This window comes from Pipistrellus kuhlii, unplaced genomic scaffold (assembly GCF_014108245.1).
Source record: "Pipistrellus kuhlii isolate mPipKuh1 unplaced genomic scaffold, mPipKuh1.p scaffold_m20_p_22, whole genome shotgun sequence".
NCBI lineage: Eukaryota > Metazoa > Chordata > Mammalia > Chiroptera > Vespertilionidae > Pipistrellus > Pipistrellus kuhlii.
This window is the reverse complement of record NW_023425521.1, coordinates 7,570,755-7,586,271: the sequence shown is the minus strand read 5'-3', so window position 1 is coordinate 7,586,271 and position 15,517 is coordinate 7,570,755. Positions and strand designations below refer to the sequence as shown.

The 15,517-nt window shown below is 44.1% G+C and overlaps 1 protein-coding gene across 2 annotated transcripts in view; it reads right to left on the bottom strand.

Annotated features, from left to right (window-relative positions):
- The window catches only part of PITPNC1 (phosphatidylinositol transfer protein cytoplasmic 1), a 210,186-nt gene that overhangs the window by 71,120 nt on the left and 123,549 nt on the right, over positions 1-15,517 (bottom strand). For both annotated transcript variants that reach the window (XM_036451383.2, XM_036451381.2), the window contains exon 5: positions 8,934-9,005. In XM_036451383.2, coding sequence (XP_036307276.1) covers positions 8,934-9,005 — 72 coding nt within the window. The remainder of the gene's footprint in view (positions 1-8,933; positions 9,006-15,517) is intronic.

Below are 15,517 nucleotides of genomic sequence, written 5' to 3'. Positions count from 1 at the left end.
TTTGGCTAGTTGCTTTGTAGCATTTTCCTCAATTTGGCTTTGTCTGACTGCTTCCTTTTTTGAATCCAGGTTACACATTTTGGAAAGGATAATCAATAGATGATGGAAGGCACACCATGTCAGTGTGTCCTATTATTGGTGATGAAAATTGGCTTACTTGATGGTATCCTCTAGATTTCTCCACTTTCGGTAATTAATACATAAATCTGGGCTAATACTCGGAGGCAGTGTGAATTTTGGTTCCCAATACTGCTTCTCTCAATGATGGTAGCTTCCATAGATGACTTTTGTTTGAATCTATTATTACTAGAGTAGCTGTAAAATGGCCGCCCAGAACGTGACACTTGTTATTGCTTTCCTAGCTCTGACTTCTGTTTCTAACTATGATTCAGCCTAGTCCCTTACATTATGCTGCTTTTGACCCATTTGGTAAACTCTCTACCCAATCCTCAGTACCAACAGCAACAGGTCAGCACAGGCAGGCCATTTTTGATTGTTTGTTTTTAAATGTACTTTTTATTGTTGATGGTATTACAGGTATCTCCCCTTTCCCCCTCTTTACCCCCATCTTCCCGTGTCCATGGGCTATGCCTATAAGCATGCAGGCCGTTTTTAGGTTCACCACAGCACTGGCGAACTAGGTTTAACCAGAAAACAAATACTACTATAAGCTATCTCTATTTTTTAAATATATCTTATTGATTTTTTACAGAGAAAAAGGGAGAGGGATAGAGAGTTAGAAACATTAATGAGAGAGAAACATCGATCAGCTGCCTCCTGCCCCCCCCCCCCCCCCCCCCCCCCGAGGATGTGCCTGCAACCAAGGTACATGCTTTTGACTGGAATCGAACCTGGGCCCTTCAGTCCAAAGACCGACGCTCTATTCAGTGAGTCAAACCGGCTTCAGCATAAGCTATCTCTATTAATAGTAACTATTACTAGCAGTAAGTTCTAGCTTCTCTGAATGCAAAGATAACCTGAATTGTGACTATATCCAGACAGAAGGCTCCTCCTCGAGATGGACAGATGTTCATCTTGCCAACATATTTTTTTTTTTTTACATCTGCTCTCAGAGCACAAATTGTACCACAAACAGCAAAGGCGACATCTTAAGGGACAAAACAGAATGTGTTTTCCATTGTCCTCAGAATGACACTATTAGACATGGATTGAGAAAGCCATTGATTTCCCACTTCATGGACCAAAGTGGATAATAATCCTTTGAAACTGCAAATGGAGTGTCTTGTGCAGTCTTTTTTTTTTTTTAATATGTACCAATTTATTCAAGAAAACTGCAGATGTTGTAGGTGGCTGGTTATAATAATCTCAGGTTAAAAACAGAACAATAAAAGTTGAAAACAGCAGAGATCATGTCTAAAAATAAAGCAAATACTTTTTTCTTTTCTTTCTATAATCCTCAATTAGAAACCATTTAAGAAGAAGATAATCAGCTTCAGAAACCTGTAAATATGGATTCTACGGTTCTCACTGGCACCTCTGCTTTAAAAATTCACTTTGGCATGTTTTAAATGAATTATTTTACCCTACACCCATCCATGTTGCCCTCTTAATGTAAAACAAAACAAAAAAACTATCTGGCCAGAGTGTATCAGTAAGTGTCTATCCATGAACCATGTCATGATTTGATTCCAGGTCAGAGTTTTGGGCTCCATCTCCAGGGCATGCAGAAGGCAGCCCATCAATGATTCTCATTGACATTTCTCTCTATCCCTCTCCCTTCCACTCTCTAAAACCAATAAAAATATATTTAAAGGAAAACAACTAATACTAATAATGAAGCAAACTTCAGGATGACTATTATAATAACAAATCCTCCATAAGCAGAGCTCCCCTTAGATGGCAAACTTCCCTGTGTCAGTTGGTAAATTCACAGACACTATCTGAGGTCTGCAGAGGAACTTTTTTGGCCGCCTCTCCAAGGCAATGCTAAGTTGAGCCAAGTCAACACATTGAGATGTTTATTTAATTCATACAAAGGAGGCGTCCACCCAGGGGAAGAAACTCAGGTAGACTTCGTAGTTAACTAAATGAGATAATCTAATTCCCTAAAATAAAGTACCCCTCAGTGATTGAAAAGGAGTCATAATCAAGAAGAAGAGATAATAATCAGAAGCTGAACTTGAAAGCCATGGGGCCATCCTCCTCAGGCACTCTATGTTCTGGAGTATCTAGAACTTTCTTTTTTCTGTCTCCCATCTCCCTAGATAATCTCACTTATTTTTAACTCTGAATCACAACCTAAACCTCTCCTTAAACTCCAGCTTCATATATCCAACTCCTTACCTGCCATGTCCACTAGGAAGTCTCCCTGGTCCCTCACACTGGCTATGTCTCAAATAACGCTCTTCCCTACTTACCTGGCCTCTCTTCCACTGTCCCCACCATGGCTGCGGCATCACCACCACTCAGGGTCAATAGACAAAGCTGGAAATCCTGAAGGCATCCTTATTTTGCCCCTTCTCATGCACCAATACCAACAGAAAGTCAGCTTCCAATATATCTCCTCTTGTTACCACGGCCATCTCTCCAGCCCAAGCCACCATCATTTTGGGTGTGGATTATTGCAATCACCTACCAACGGAACTCCCTACTTGCAATCCTACCAACTGTTCTCCATAGAATGGCCACAGCAAACGTTTAAAAACATAAACCACCCAGAGTAACACTGTTTCCTAAAATGGATTCTAAAGCAGAAAAAGAGACCTTAGGTGGAATCTGAATAAAGTCTGCAGTTTTAAAAAATGTATCATCTATACTAATAAAAGGGTAATATGCAAATTAGTCAGGACACCCTTACAGTAATGACTGAACAGCAGGCTGCGTGGGGCGACCAGGCCTGTAGGGGGGTTAGTGAGGGATGACCAACAACTGAACAGCAGGCTGCATGGGACAACCAGGCCAGCTGGCAGAGGGGGGCAGTGAGGGGTGATCAGGTTGGCAGAGGGGGGGGGGCAGTTGGGAGCAACCAGGCTGGCAGGGGGTGGCAATTAGGGGACATCAGGAAGGCAGGCAGGTGAGAAGTTAGGAGCCAGTGGTCCCTGACTGTGAGAGGGTGAGGTTGGGCTGAGGGGGTCACCATTCCCCACCCCACCCCCTCCTGTGCACCAATTTCATGCACTGGGCCTCTAGAGGTTATATAACTTTTAACAGTAGGGGAAGCTGAGTAAAAGGTATACGAGAACTCTCTGTACTATCCTTGTAACTTTAGTGCAAATTTAAGATTACAAACTAAAAGTTTATTTTAAAAAACCCATAAATCTAATTTCTCTCTTTTGGTTAAAATCCTTGCATAACTTCCTACGATACTAAAATTCAAACTCTTTGCCATGGTCTCATAGGATTTCTGTGATCTGACTTCTACTACAATTTTAAAAACGACATATTTTTATTTCAGAGTGGGAAAGAGAGATAGAAACACCAATGATGAGAGAGAATCATTGACCAATTGCCTCCTGTACACCCCACATTGGGGATAGAGTCTGCAACCTGGGCATATCAAACAGTAACCTCCTGGTTCATAGGTCAACCACTGAGTCGTGCCGGCCAGGCACTTCCACAGTATTTACTCTTATTTTCTTGATAAGAAAACTAAGATTCCACTGCTTAAGGCCAACTAGTTGGGACTTCAATACTGATCATTTTGTTTCACAAAGAACAACTTTGTGTTCTTTTATCACAACATAGATGAGCTAGAGACTAAATCAATTCCAGATACTTCTTTTGCACAACCTCCAAGGAGAGATCTGTGAAGCACAGAGCTTCCAGGAACAGGACACATTCTTTCCATTTGCTCAGAGGAGGTGGTTGCTCAGGAATAATGGCTAATGAGAATAAATATGGTGCCCGCAAGCCCTTTTACTGTGTGTGGTGGTGGTGGTGGTGGTGGTTGTTATAAACACGCTTTTTGTAAGCTGTTCTGTTTCCAGGGTTAGAAAGAAGTGGAATATTTAAAGAATCCGATATCCTAAGTTTCACAATTGTTTTTTTAAGTAACACTTAGTATCTCTTTTAAATGTATATTCTCAGCCTCGATGCCCATCAGATTCGCCTGGGGGAGTGTTATGAATCCTAATGCCTGGACCCCATCCGACAAATGAAATCAGAACCCCAGGAGGAGGGATGGGGGCATTGTTGCTAAAGCTTCACAGGTGCCTTTACTATCAGTCATGATGGAGAACTATTTGTCTAGATCAGAGGTGGGGAACCTTTTTTCTGCCAAGGGCTATTAGCATATTTATAAGAATATTCACGGGCCATACATAATTATCAACTAAAAAATTAGTCTGCTACATTTGGTCAAACATTTAATTGCTGAAACCGGTTTGGCTCAGTGGATAGAACGTCGGCCTGTGGACTGAAAGGGTCCAGGTTCGATTCCGGTCAAGGGCATGTATCTTGGTTGCAGGCACATCCCCAGTAGGGGGTGTGTAAGAGGCAGCTGGTCAATATTTCTCTCTCATTGATGTTTCTAACTCTCTATCTCTCTCGCTTTCTCTCTGTAAAAAATCAATAAAATATATATTTTTAAAAAACACAAAAACAAAAACATTTAATTTACTCACCCCTAATGTCTTGGAAGGAACAGGCCGAAAGATTTTGAGGGTCTTATATGGCCTGAGGGCTGGATATTCCCTACCCCAGCTTTAGATCCTCAAATGGGTGGCGATCTATCCTATAAATGGCATATCCTACACCCCACCCCAAAGAGGACTAACCAGGTTTAACTGGAGGGCAGACTCTAAAACTGCATATACTCCCAATGGACACATTCAGCTCTCCTAGAGGGATAATGCTCTGCCCTTCATGTGTGTTGACTAGTTAGACCAGCCTGTGCCCAGGGCCAATTAAATCCCAGTGGAGTGGAAGCCGGGCGTGAGCTAAACCACCGCTGAACCTCTCAGGTGATGCCCATGTGCAGCCAAGCTGAGAACCACCACGTTAATGGTGCCTGCTTTGTTTGGAAGAGGAAGGAAAGGCAAAGCTGCCCCCATTAACCCCAGTGAACGACAGTAACCTGGCAGCAGCCATCACGAGTGCTAAGCACTGGCTCTCCCCATTGAGGTTTATGGCCTTGGGCAAACAACAGAACCTGAACTTGGCATGGTGCCATCATCCCCAGCACTAATTACAGCTTAAATAATTCTTGTCAGTATGTGCATAAAATAAACGGACCTCAATTTAAGACAACTTCCCCGCTGTGTCCTGGCTAATGGATTCACAATTTACAGATCTTCACAATCATAAATATACAAGTTTTATTTTCACACAGAGGACGAGATATTTAAACCTAGTCATCTCAACATGAAAACAATTTTTAAACTAGATATTGGGTCATGGAAAAAATATTACTTACATGGTCACTGATAATAGGATAACAACATGTGCTCTATTCAATCACTAATCAATATGATTATCACTAGCATCTATCAATTTATTCATTGCTTCGTGTCATCAATTTCATTAAATCTTTAGCAGGTAGGGGAGCAAACAAGTTGCAGACATCAGTATGAAGAATGGCAGCTGAATGATAACACTATACACCCAGGACATGCAAAGAAAGGGGGTTTATTAAATAATTTGTCAAAGCAGTAAGAAGAGAAATATCCACTACTTGCACTGCTTTCTTTAGCAACTGTGTCTCCCACCAAAAACCGCATCCTCATCCACAGACAGAAAAAGAACGTGCCAGCACAGGCCATCTGCTTAAGGCTCCAGTTCTGAACCTGTGACAAAAGTAGCCTATATAATAAAAGGGTAATGTGCAGCCGGGACCGGTTTGGCTCAATGGATAGAGCGTCGGCTTGGGGACTGAAGGGTCCCGGGTTCGATTCCGGTCAAGGGCATATTGGTTGCGGGCATATTCCCGGTAGGGGGTGTGCAAGAGGCAGCTGATCGATGACTCTCTTATCGATGTTTCTGGCTCTCTATCTCTCCCTTTCCTCTCTGTATAAAATCAATAAAATATATTAAAAAAAATAAAATAAAAGGGTAATGTGCAAATTGACTCTAATGGCTGGGAACGACCTGTGGCTATGATGCACATTGACCACGAGGGGGCAGATACTCAACACAGGAGCTGCCTCCAGGAGGTCAGTTCATTTCCATAGGGGGTGCGCTGCTCAGCCAGTAGCCAGCTCACAGCAGCGGTGGCGGGAGTCTCTCTGGGGAGCAGGCCTAAGCTGTCAGTTAGACATCACCTGAGGTGTCCTGGACTGTGAGAGGGTGCAGGCCGGGCTGAAGGACCACCCCTCCAAGTACATGAATTTTCATGCACCGGGCCTCTAGTCTTTTAATAATTAAAGTAAGCTTTATTACATAAAAATATATTTCTCATGGTTTGATTTCAAAGCATTAACTAACTATGAATGAATGAATGAAAACCAATAAGGTCTTCCTTTTCTGGCTCCCTGGGACCAACCTTGGACCAGCTGGGTGATCAACAGCTATTGCTGAATATGTAAATGAGAGCAAGGGGAAGTGGCAAAGAAATCTAACCATGTTGGAGTTGGCCCATCTGGTCCAGTGGCCTCAGAAGCAAGATCTAGGGATCTCGGAAGAAGAGCCAGGCACAGGCTGAAATGGGAACCTGAGCAAAAGCACGCTTAGGACCTCTTTTTTAAAAAAATAAATAAATATGTTTTTATTGATTTCTGAAAGAGGGAGAAGGAAAGAGAAAGAAAAATTGGCTCCCTCTTGCACGCCTCCTATTGGGGATAGAGCCCAAAACCTGGGCAGGTATCCTGACTGGAATTCGAACCAGCAACCTCTTGGTTGATGTACTGGATGATGCTCAACCAACTGGGCCATACCAGCCAGTAGGACCTCTTTTGTGTAACACGATGGTGGGTACGGAGTTGGGCGAGCTGGGTGCCATGACAGAGATAAGGAGCTGACCCAGTGGTAGTCTCAGAATCAGCAAATTGGGGAGGAAGTAAGGCAGGTACCATAGCGCGAATTTCTCCCAGAGGATTACACTGTGTGACAAGGACTTTGCACAAATGCCCCTGGTTTCGTGCTCCTTGTGCAGGCTGGCCTAAGTCTCAGAGAGACCAGGCCTTGGCCATGGGCAGGAGATGCTGCTGATTCTAGGCGGATAACCTGGTATTGTACATTATTAGGAGAGGAGTAACAAAGCTAAACCCCTAGGAGAGTGGTGAAAAGAACTTTGCACCTGTCAAAGAGGAATACAATAAATGATAATAATGTGAATTTTTTGGCTGTTTGAACCAAGTGGAGGATAAACCAGAAGATTAAGCTGTTTCTAACAACCTATGGGGATCACGGTGAGGCCATGTGACCTCCTTAGACCTTCACAAATGGAGGAGTTTATAACTATGCATGAGGACAGAGCCCTATAGAAAAAGAGAAAGAAGAATTTGTGTGGAAAGATTATAAGATGTTAAAAAAAAAATTTATACTGTTGTGCCAGGCAAAACAATTCAAACATCTGATTTGCACCCCCCCTTTTCCTGACATTCAAGCCCACTTCCCTGTCCAGTGGCAGTTATTTAAGGAATATAAGTGTGGAATGCAGTGCAGCCAATAAAAAAATCACGCTGGGACCCTAACCGGTTGGCTCAGTGGATAGAGCATTGGCCTGAGGAATGGAAGGCCCCAGGTTTGATTCAGGTCAAGGCATGTAGCTTGGTTACGGGCACATCCCCAGTGGGAAGTGTGCAGGAGGCAGCTGATCGATGTTTCTCTCTCATCGATGTTTTTAACTTTCTATCCTTCTTCCCCCTTTCTCTCTGTAAAAAATCAATAAAATATATATTTTTTAAATCACACTGGGAAGGGCACTTTATGACATGTTAAAAACCAGCATATGCTGAAACTGGTTTGGCTCAATGAATAGAGCGTCAGCTTGGGGACTGAAGGGTCCCTGGTTCGATTCCGGTCAAGGACATGTACCTTGGTTTCGGGCATATCCCCAGTAGGGGATGATTCTCTCTCATCGATGTTTCTAGCTCTCTATCTCTCTCCCTTCTTCTCTGTACAAAATCAATAAAATATATTAAAAACAAAAAACAAAAACAACCCCCCCCCCAAAAAAAACCCCCAGCATATTATATGGCTCATTTTAGGAGAAATAGTTAAAAAAAAATTTATCAATAATCTGCAACATGAACCAGAATGCTAATAGTAGTCATCTCTGAATTATGAAATTAGTACTAGTTTTTCTTCTTTCTTTCTTTTTTCCTTTGTATTTTTCAAGTTTCAATAACCATGTGTTAATTTTCCAATCAGAAAAAAGCTGTTGTTTTACAAGGATTCAAGTTAAACATCGTGCAAACCATTTTAGACAATAAGGTCTTGATGAAAATGGCCACCACAGTACCTCCGATTTTAGGTTGCTGACAAGGAGAGGGTCCTAAACTTTTCCATTGGGGTTACTACCCACTAGGGGATGCTAACTACTGGGGACCCTGAACTTATTGGGGAGAGAGTACTCTTGCCATCTACATTCTCCTTTCCTCTGGAAAGTTCCAGAAACTCTGGTGAAGGCACTGAGCTGGGAAATATATGTTGAATGTGCACATATATCTGATTATATTCATTCATCTCTATAAATAAATGTTAACATGAGAAGATATGTGTTCAACCCAATGATCAGCAATCAAATCCTGGAGTTCAGGCACCCACCATCCTCTCAATCCCCAGTGACAATCACTCCAGGTCACAGAAATTCCTGCACATAAAAATGAGAAGAAAAACTAGACAACAAAATAATCCAGAAAGGAATCCCAGGACACTAGCCCTCAGAAGTCAAAGCCTGAACTCTGAGGATCCAGGCACAGTTCTTGCTGCTGGCCCTGGACACCACAAGGGCCTGAAAAGTACTATGGCTTTCAGAGCCCAAAGGCAAGAACACGGTATGGCATGGGGCAGGGTGGGTAGAGAGTGCTACTCACGCTGTCGTTGCTTCCTTTGTTGTCCTCATACTTGGTTTCTATATGAATGGAGAATTTTGGCAAGAAGGAACACTGTGGAAAAAGAGAAGTTTTCATTAGCGTAAGGCTTTTTCTCTCTTTGCATCTTCAATATAGGCTCTGGATGCTCCTCTGACCACTTGCTTGGGAACACTGTTTGCAACCAGAAAGGCCCAGATACTAGGTCAATATCCAAATTCAGACAAGAAAAGCCGCCTTTGGCAATGTGAACACAAAATTTCTTCCAGAAGTCAGGCTGGAGAGAATGCCCAGCAATGGAAGGCAAGAGCCATGCCCCCGGCTGGAGAGAAGCGAACACTGAATCAGAGGCAATTCCAGCTTTGGGTGCCTGCCTTTGGGCAACAGCGATCACTGCTGGAACCCGGGGCCCCAGTCTCACCCTTTTATAAACATCCATATAAAGGTAGGCAGGAGGCATAGCAGAACCTTAAGATCATTCATTACTGAAGTCAGAGAGACCTGACTTTTAGTTTGGGTCTATCACTTGATAGCTATGTGACTTTGGACAGACAAGTTGGTGAACTCTTCTGAACCCTAACAGTATTAAAATACGGATGCTAATTATTACTTAAGAGTGACGTGAGGGTTGAATAAAATCCAGGGCATAGAGTCAGCATTGAGTGTGAGGCTACATAAAAGGCGGCCCGCCCCTCCTTCTGACGGCACAGGAGAGAGGAACCCCGAATGCTCACCGCCCTCGTGTCCCAGTTTCACTGAGTTACATTCTATGGATTCAGTGAGATTTTAAAGATTAAGGTAGCTTAATAAAAAAATTAAAGTTTTTAAAAATTAATTTCAGAGAGAGGAAGGGAGAGAAACATCAATGAGAGAAACATCAGTCAGCGGCCTTCTGTAAGCCCCCTACTGGGGATCGAGCCTGCAACCCGGGCATGTGCCCTGACCAGGAATCAAATCTGTGACCTCCTGGTGTATGGGATGAAGCTCAACACACTGAGCAACACTGGCCAAGCCAACAAGAGGATTTTGATGGATGTTGATGTAACCTTCCCCCTGCTGGCACCAACCTGGCATTAACTTTCTTGGCTACTGGAAATGGGATTGAAGACAATTGAGTAAAATGACCCAGCAACTCCACTGCAGGTTTAGGGTATAATAAGAGTTGGACCGATCCACTCAATCTCCATAGCACTGGCCTACATTCTAATTAATCCATCCCAGGAACAAGGTACTATTTATTATTACCCTGCTCTAAAGAGAAGGAAACAAAGGCACAGAGAGGTTAAGAAAATGGCTCATGATCACACAGCCAATGAACAGCTCTCAAAGTGGGGTCTCTGAACCGTTAGTAGTAGTAGCATAATAGTAGTGGTAGTAGTAGTAGCAGCAGCAGCAGGCGCCTGGAACTCATTAGAAATGCAAATTCTTGGGTCCAACCGACTCACTGAATCAGAAACTCTGGGAGCCCTTTTGTATTTAATGAGCCCTTCTGGGCCTACTGATGCACACCCAAGTGGGAAAACCGCCTCACTATTTCATGCATAGGAAGTAAACAGAGATAACGCATTATCTAAAATCTGGAAGTCCATAGTACCCATCCTCACCAGTGTACAGATGGCTCCCTTTCAGCCCAGTGAAGACCCCCAGTCATCTGTACAATAAGGCAGGGGCCTTGGATGTGCTGCTGAAAATTCTCCTGATGCTACACGCCTGTGTGATTTGGCATTCGTCTGTCTCAGTCTGATGAAACAAGCAAGATGAACCGTGACTAAGGAAACTCAGAACCAGACAATCCCAGTAATTGCCTTTATGGAGAACGTAGCCCTGCAATTTCATTCATTGACACCTTCCCTTGCAGTCATCTCTCCAACCTCTCACTCTATAGCTGCTGCCCTCACACCCAGGCCCAGGGGGTTCCAAGGAGGGGCTGCTCATTGGGAACCGAGACCCTGAGGACTCAGCGGCTTGAAGCATACAGCAGAGCTCTCCATCAACCTGGGGAGATGCACCTGCCCGAGACAACAAGCCTTCAGGTAAACAGAATTGTCCCTTTTAACCCATAATTCACATGAGGGTCAATCCAACGTGAGTACAGTACCAGCTGGCGAGAGAACAGAGCTGTCAGCATAGGGACTGGGCTGGGTGCATCGGAGTGGAACCCCACAAGGATTTTTTATTGGTTGAACCTCTAAACCATTTACCTAAGGTAAAACAAATGAATCTTAGCATTTGGGTATTGAACCCGAATAGGAAAATAAAAACTCTTATGCAAATCAGCAGATGTTATTTTTGAGTGAGGACTTGGGTTATTTTCATATTAGAATGGCAAGGCTGCCAAAGGCTGTGAGTGCACCTGGCAGGCGAGGTGGTGAGAGGACCAGATCCGACAGGCCACCTCCAGGCGGGTCAGCATTTTTCTCCTACTGCAGTGGTTTGGGCCAGATAATTCCCTTGGGAACTCAGTGGCCATTACTCGGAGCCCTGGAGAGTGTACCTGTCTTAAGCTAAAAATCAGGTGTATCTATGGCTTGGGGCCTATTTAGAGCTGTTACTAAAACTTTTCCATTAAGATATCCATGATGAGATATCTTAATTTCTGCTTCCCCATGCAGGTTAGCATCCCTAAAAATAGGCTCACTGATTCTCATGGAGCCTTTGCTCTCAGGAGTACAGGAGAGAAAAAAAAGTTGGGAACTCTGACATAACTAGAGCAAAGTGCAAGAAGAGAGACATTGGGCGTGTCACCAGTGGCTAAAACTGGACATCTAAGGGATTCAGGAGACTCATGTGCTCTATGGCACACTGAGAGGTTCAAGTCCCATTGGGCCACAACAACATGAAGGACAGACTAAAATACTCCTGTTGACAGAGTTCCCAGGTAGACCCCAAGATTCCCAGCATCTGGGATACAGATCCTGTATAAGTCCTCTCCTTAAGTGTGGACAAGACCTAATAATATGGTATAGCAGCTCATCTGATTAAATTATTAAAGTGATTAGATTATGCTACATTATATGACTTGTATGTTTGTTTTTAAAAATATATATATATTTTTTTTTTACTAGAGGCCTGTGCATGAAATTCATGCACAGGTAGCGTCCCTAGGCCTGGCTGGCTATCAGGGCTGATTTGGGCCTTCCAACTGCTGGCTTGGGCCTTTCTTCATTCCATACTGCTCCTTGGTGGTACATCAAGTAAGCAAATGAACTCCTGGTCTCCCAGTCAAACAACTGAGGGGACAATTTGCATATTAGGCTTTTATATATATATAGATTGATTTCAGAGAGGAAGGAAGAGGAAGAGAGAGATAGAAACATCAATGATAAGATAGAATCATTGATTGGCTGTCTCCTGCAGGTCCCTCACTGGGGACTGAGTGCGCAACCTGGGCATGTGCCTTGACCAGGAATTGAACCATGACCTCCTGGTTCATAGGTTCACATTCAACTACTAAGCCATGCCAGCTGGGCTGTGAGACTTGTTTTTTTCATAAAAGCAGAGGTTCCCCTGTTGGTTTTGCGGAAGTAAGCTGCCATGTCTAGAAGCTGAGGAGCTAAGAGTGATCCTGGAGGCCAGCCAACTAGAAAACAGGACTTCTTTCCTACAACTAAGAGGAACAGAACCCTGCCAACAGCCAGTGAACATAGAAGAGGACCCTATACCTCAGATGAGCTGGAGACATTGCTGACACCTCAATTTCAGCCGGGTAAGGTTCTGAGCCAAAGACCCACCTCACTTGGGCCCCAATGGAAATGTGAGATGATAAACTTGTGATGTTTGAGGTTACTAAATTTGTGGGAAATTTGTTATACAGCAATCGAAAACCAATACAACACTCAACCTCCAGAGTCTAACCACTGCTTTCTTGCCAAATCTCCCATCTGGCTCATTTGAGTAAAGTATACTCACTTTGAGGTTTCACCACCTCCAGGGCAATGGAGAATTTGTACTCTTTTTAACTTAGTAGTTTCACTTGTTATGTCGTCTGCTTTATTGATGGCCACTGTTTATTGTCCCGGATGACATTTACTAGTAACGGATACTACTGAGCTTGCCATTAGCTGGCGTCCAGGTGCAGCAGCGTGTGGCTAGCCCACAGGGAGGAGGTGGTTCAGTAGAAAAAATATAGGTTTTGAAGTGAAGCTGACTTTAGATCAAAGCCCAGCTTCTTTTCTCACAAACTGTGTGACTTTGGGCAGGTTCCTTAATCCTCTTGAGCTTCAGTGTTCTCATCCATAAAATGGAGACAATACCAACCTCACAGCTGTGGGGTGAGGATTAAATGATATAATGCATGTCCAAGCCCAGGCAGTGTCTGCCTGAGCAGTCACTCGAGAAATGTGGGCCCATCCCGATGTACCCCTTCCCATGAATGAGATCCCACAGGCTACCTGGGGGACAAACAGAGCTGGGGTGGGGGAGTGCCTCTGCCGAGTAGGTGTGAGGATCTGTAGGGAGGCTGTGGGCTTGCTGGGGCGGAGACGACAGGACACCTGCTTGGTCCTTCCTGACATGGGTGGTGGCCAGGACACAGAGCTTGCTTGCCTTCAGCATGGCTCTGGCCCCTGAGCTACTCTGTTGTTGAGGACGTCATCACATCTTCCAAGTCCACCCTCTCATTGTCCTCCTTTTCCTGAAGGGTTATCAGTTCCTTTTTCTGCACAGCAGCCCTCTCCCCTCACCCCTCTCGGCACTCTCTAGACTCCCTGCCAACTTTGTGCAGGGAAACAAGCATACCCCCAGGATCTCTGTGTTCTTTCTTTTTTCCTAGATCTGAAGGCTTTCTGCCTGCTGGCTCACCCAGCCTTATTATGAAAATTGAAACTCAAAGAAATTTAAAAGCAGCACTTAAAAAAATCAGCATAAAAAACACACAACAGCTTTTGGGAGCTGTGGGGTGGAAGACCCTGCTGCCAGGCAGAGGCTGGGTGGTGACTGAGCAGCATGATGAAGCAGGGGAGAGGCAGGGAGGTGCCCTCGTCCCCTGGAGCCTGGGGGACAGCATGAGTCATTTCAGCTCCTCCCCAGGGCCCACCGTATCTAAACTCTTTCTAATGAAAAATTTTTCTTTCTGTCTTCTGGACTACAAGAGCAGCTTGGCTAGAGGAACCTTCACTTCATTATATTCAGAGTTTGTTTTGCCCTTAACCCCCTAAAAATAGTAGTGGCGTCATGGAGAAGTTTGGGAAATAAGGCAAAAGATCTCTTGTCATTTCCTCTTTGATTCTCTCGCTTAGATCCGCCCTACCCAGAAGAGTCTTATTAGTATTGCTGTCACCTGCTCCCTGCCACAACCAGCTTCCTCAGCAGCCAGGATCTGTGCATCTTCCATTTGCCTTCCAAACCCAGTGGCAACCACCCACTGGCATGAACCCCTTTCTATAAAGTGATCCTCTGGCACCTGTGAAAGCTCTAGCACCTAAAACTAAAAAGTGGCTCGGTCAACATGGCTCAGTGGCTGAGCATTGATCTATGAACCAGGAGGTCACAGTTCATTTACCAGTCAGGGTGCATGCCCGATTTGCAGGCTCAATCCTCAGTGTGGGGTGTACAGGAGGCAGCCGATCAATGATTATTTCTCATCATTGATGTTTCCCTCTCTCTCCCTCTCCAAAATCTATCTACCTATCTATTATCTATCTATCTATCTATCTATCTATCTATCTATCTATCTATCTATTATCTATCTATCTATTATCTATCTATCTATCTATCTATCTATCTATCTATCTATCTATCTAATAAACCAAAAAGTGCAGGAAAGCGTCAGTTCGGCAGTTCTCTGCTGAACATTTGGAAGTGATGAGGGGATCTGCAGTCAGGAAGAAGAATGCCAGGAAAGATGAGCGAAGTACCTGGGCCTCTGCAAGAATAATTTCCAGACAAAGCACGCCCAGGTTCAGTGTCGGGAAATGGAAGCAGCATATGCAAGATGCATGGAAGAGCTGAATTTCCAATTCACTACAGACATGCTTTGGAAACATGAAAGAGCTATTTTTAGTCCGGTGATTGATTAGGGTTGCTCTGGCAATAAGAAACACTTAGAACAAAACCAAATGCAAGCAAGTCTTAAAGAGAAAGGGACAAACAGGCTGAGTACTCCATCGTCAGTTTCTGGATGGTGCTGGAAGCCCTGGCTGCAATCTCCACACCGCAGAGGGAGAGGGGCAGGTGGCCGTGGAGAATGGGTGTGGGACAGGAGTCTGAGGCTCTTGAAGTGTTCTGTACCCAGAAGCACACAGTGGCAAAACTTCTGGAAGAATGTGCGCCTTTCACTTTGAAGATCATCACTATTGTCATCCTATACCCCCAAAGCACCAATGGGGAAAACTGTACTGGAACAGGTATTACTCCCACCCTACACCAGCTTGCAAAGTAAAATAAAAATCATATATTCTCTAACAGTATATTTCTAAAAGTTACCTAATGATGCCTCATATAGGGGGTTTGCTAAAAATAGATTCTAGGCCCCTCTCCTGGTGATTTTCTGAGGATTCAGATTCTGCTCATATGGTCCAGGTGTTTCTTAACTCCAGGAAGTTTTGGGTCAAAATGACGATCCAAGTCTTTTTGACGATCAAAAAGAC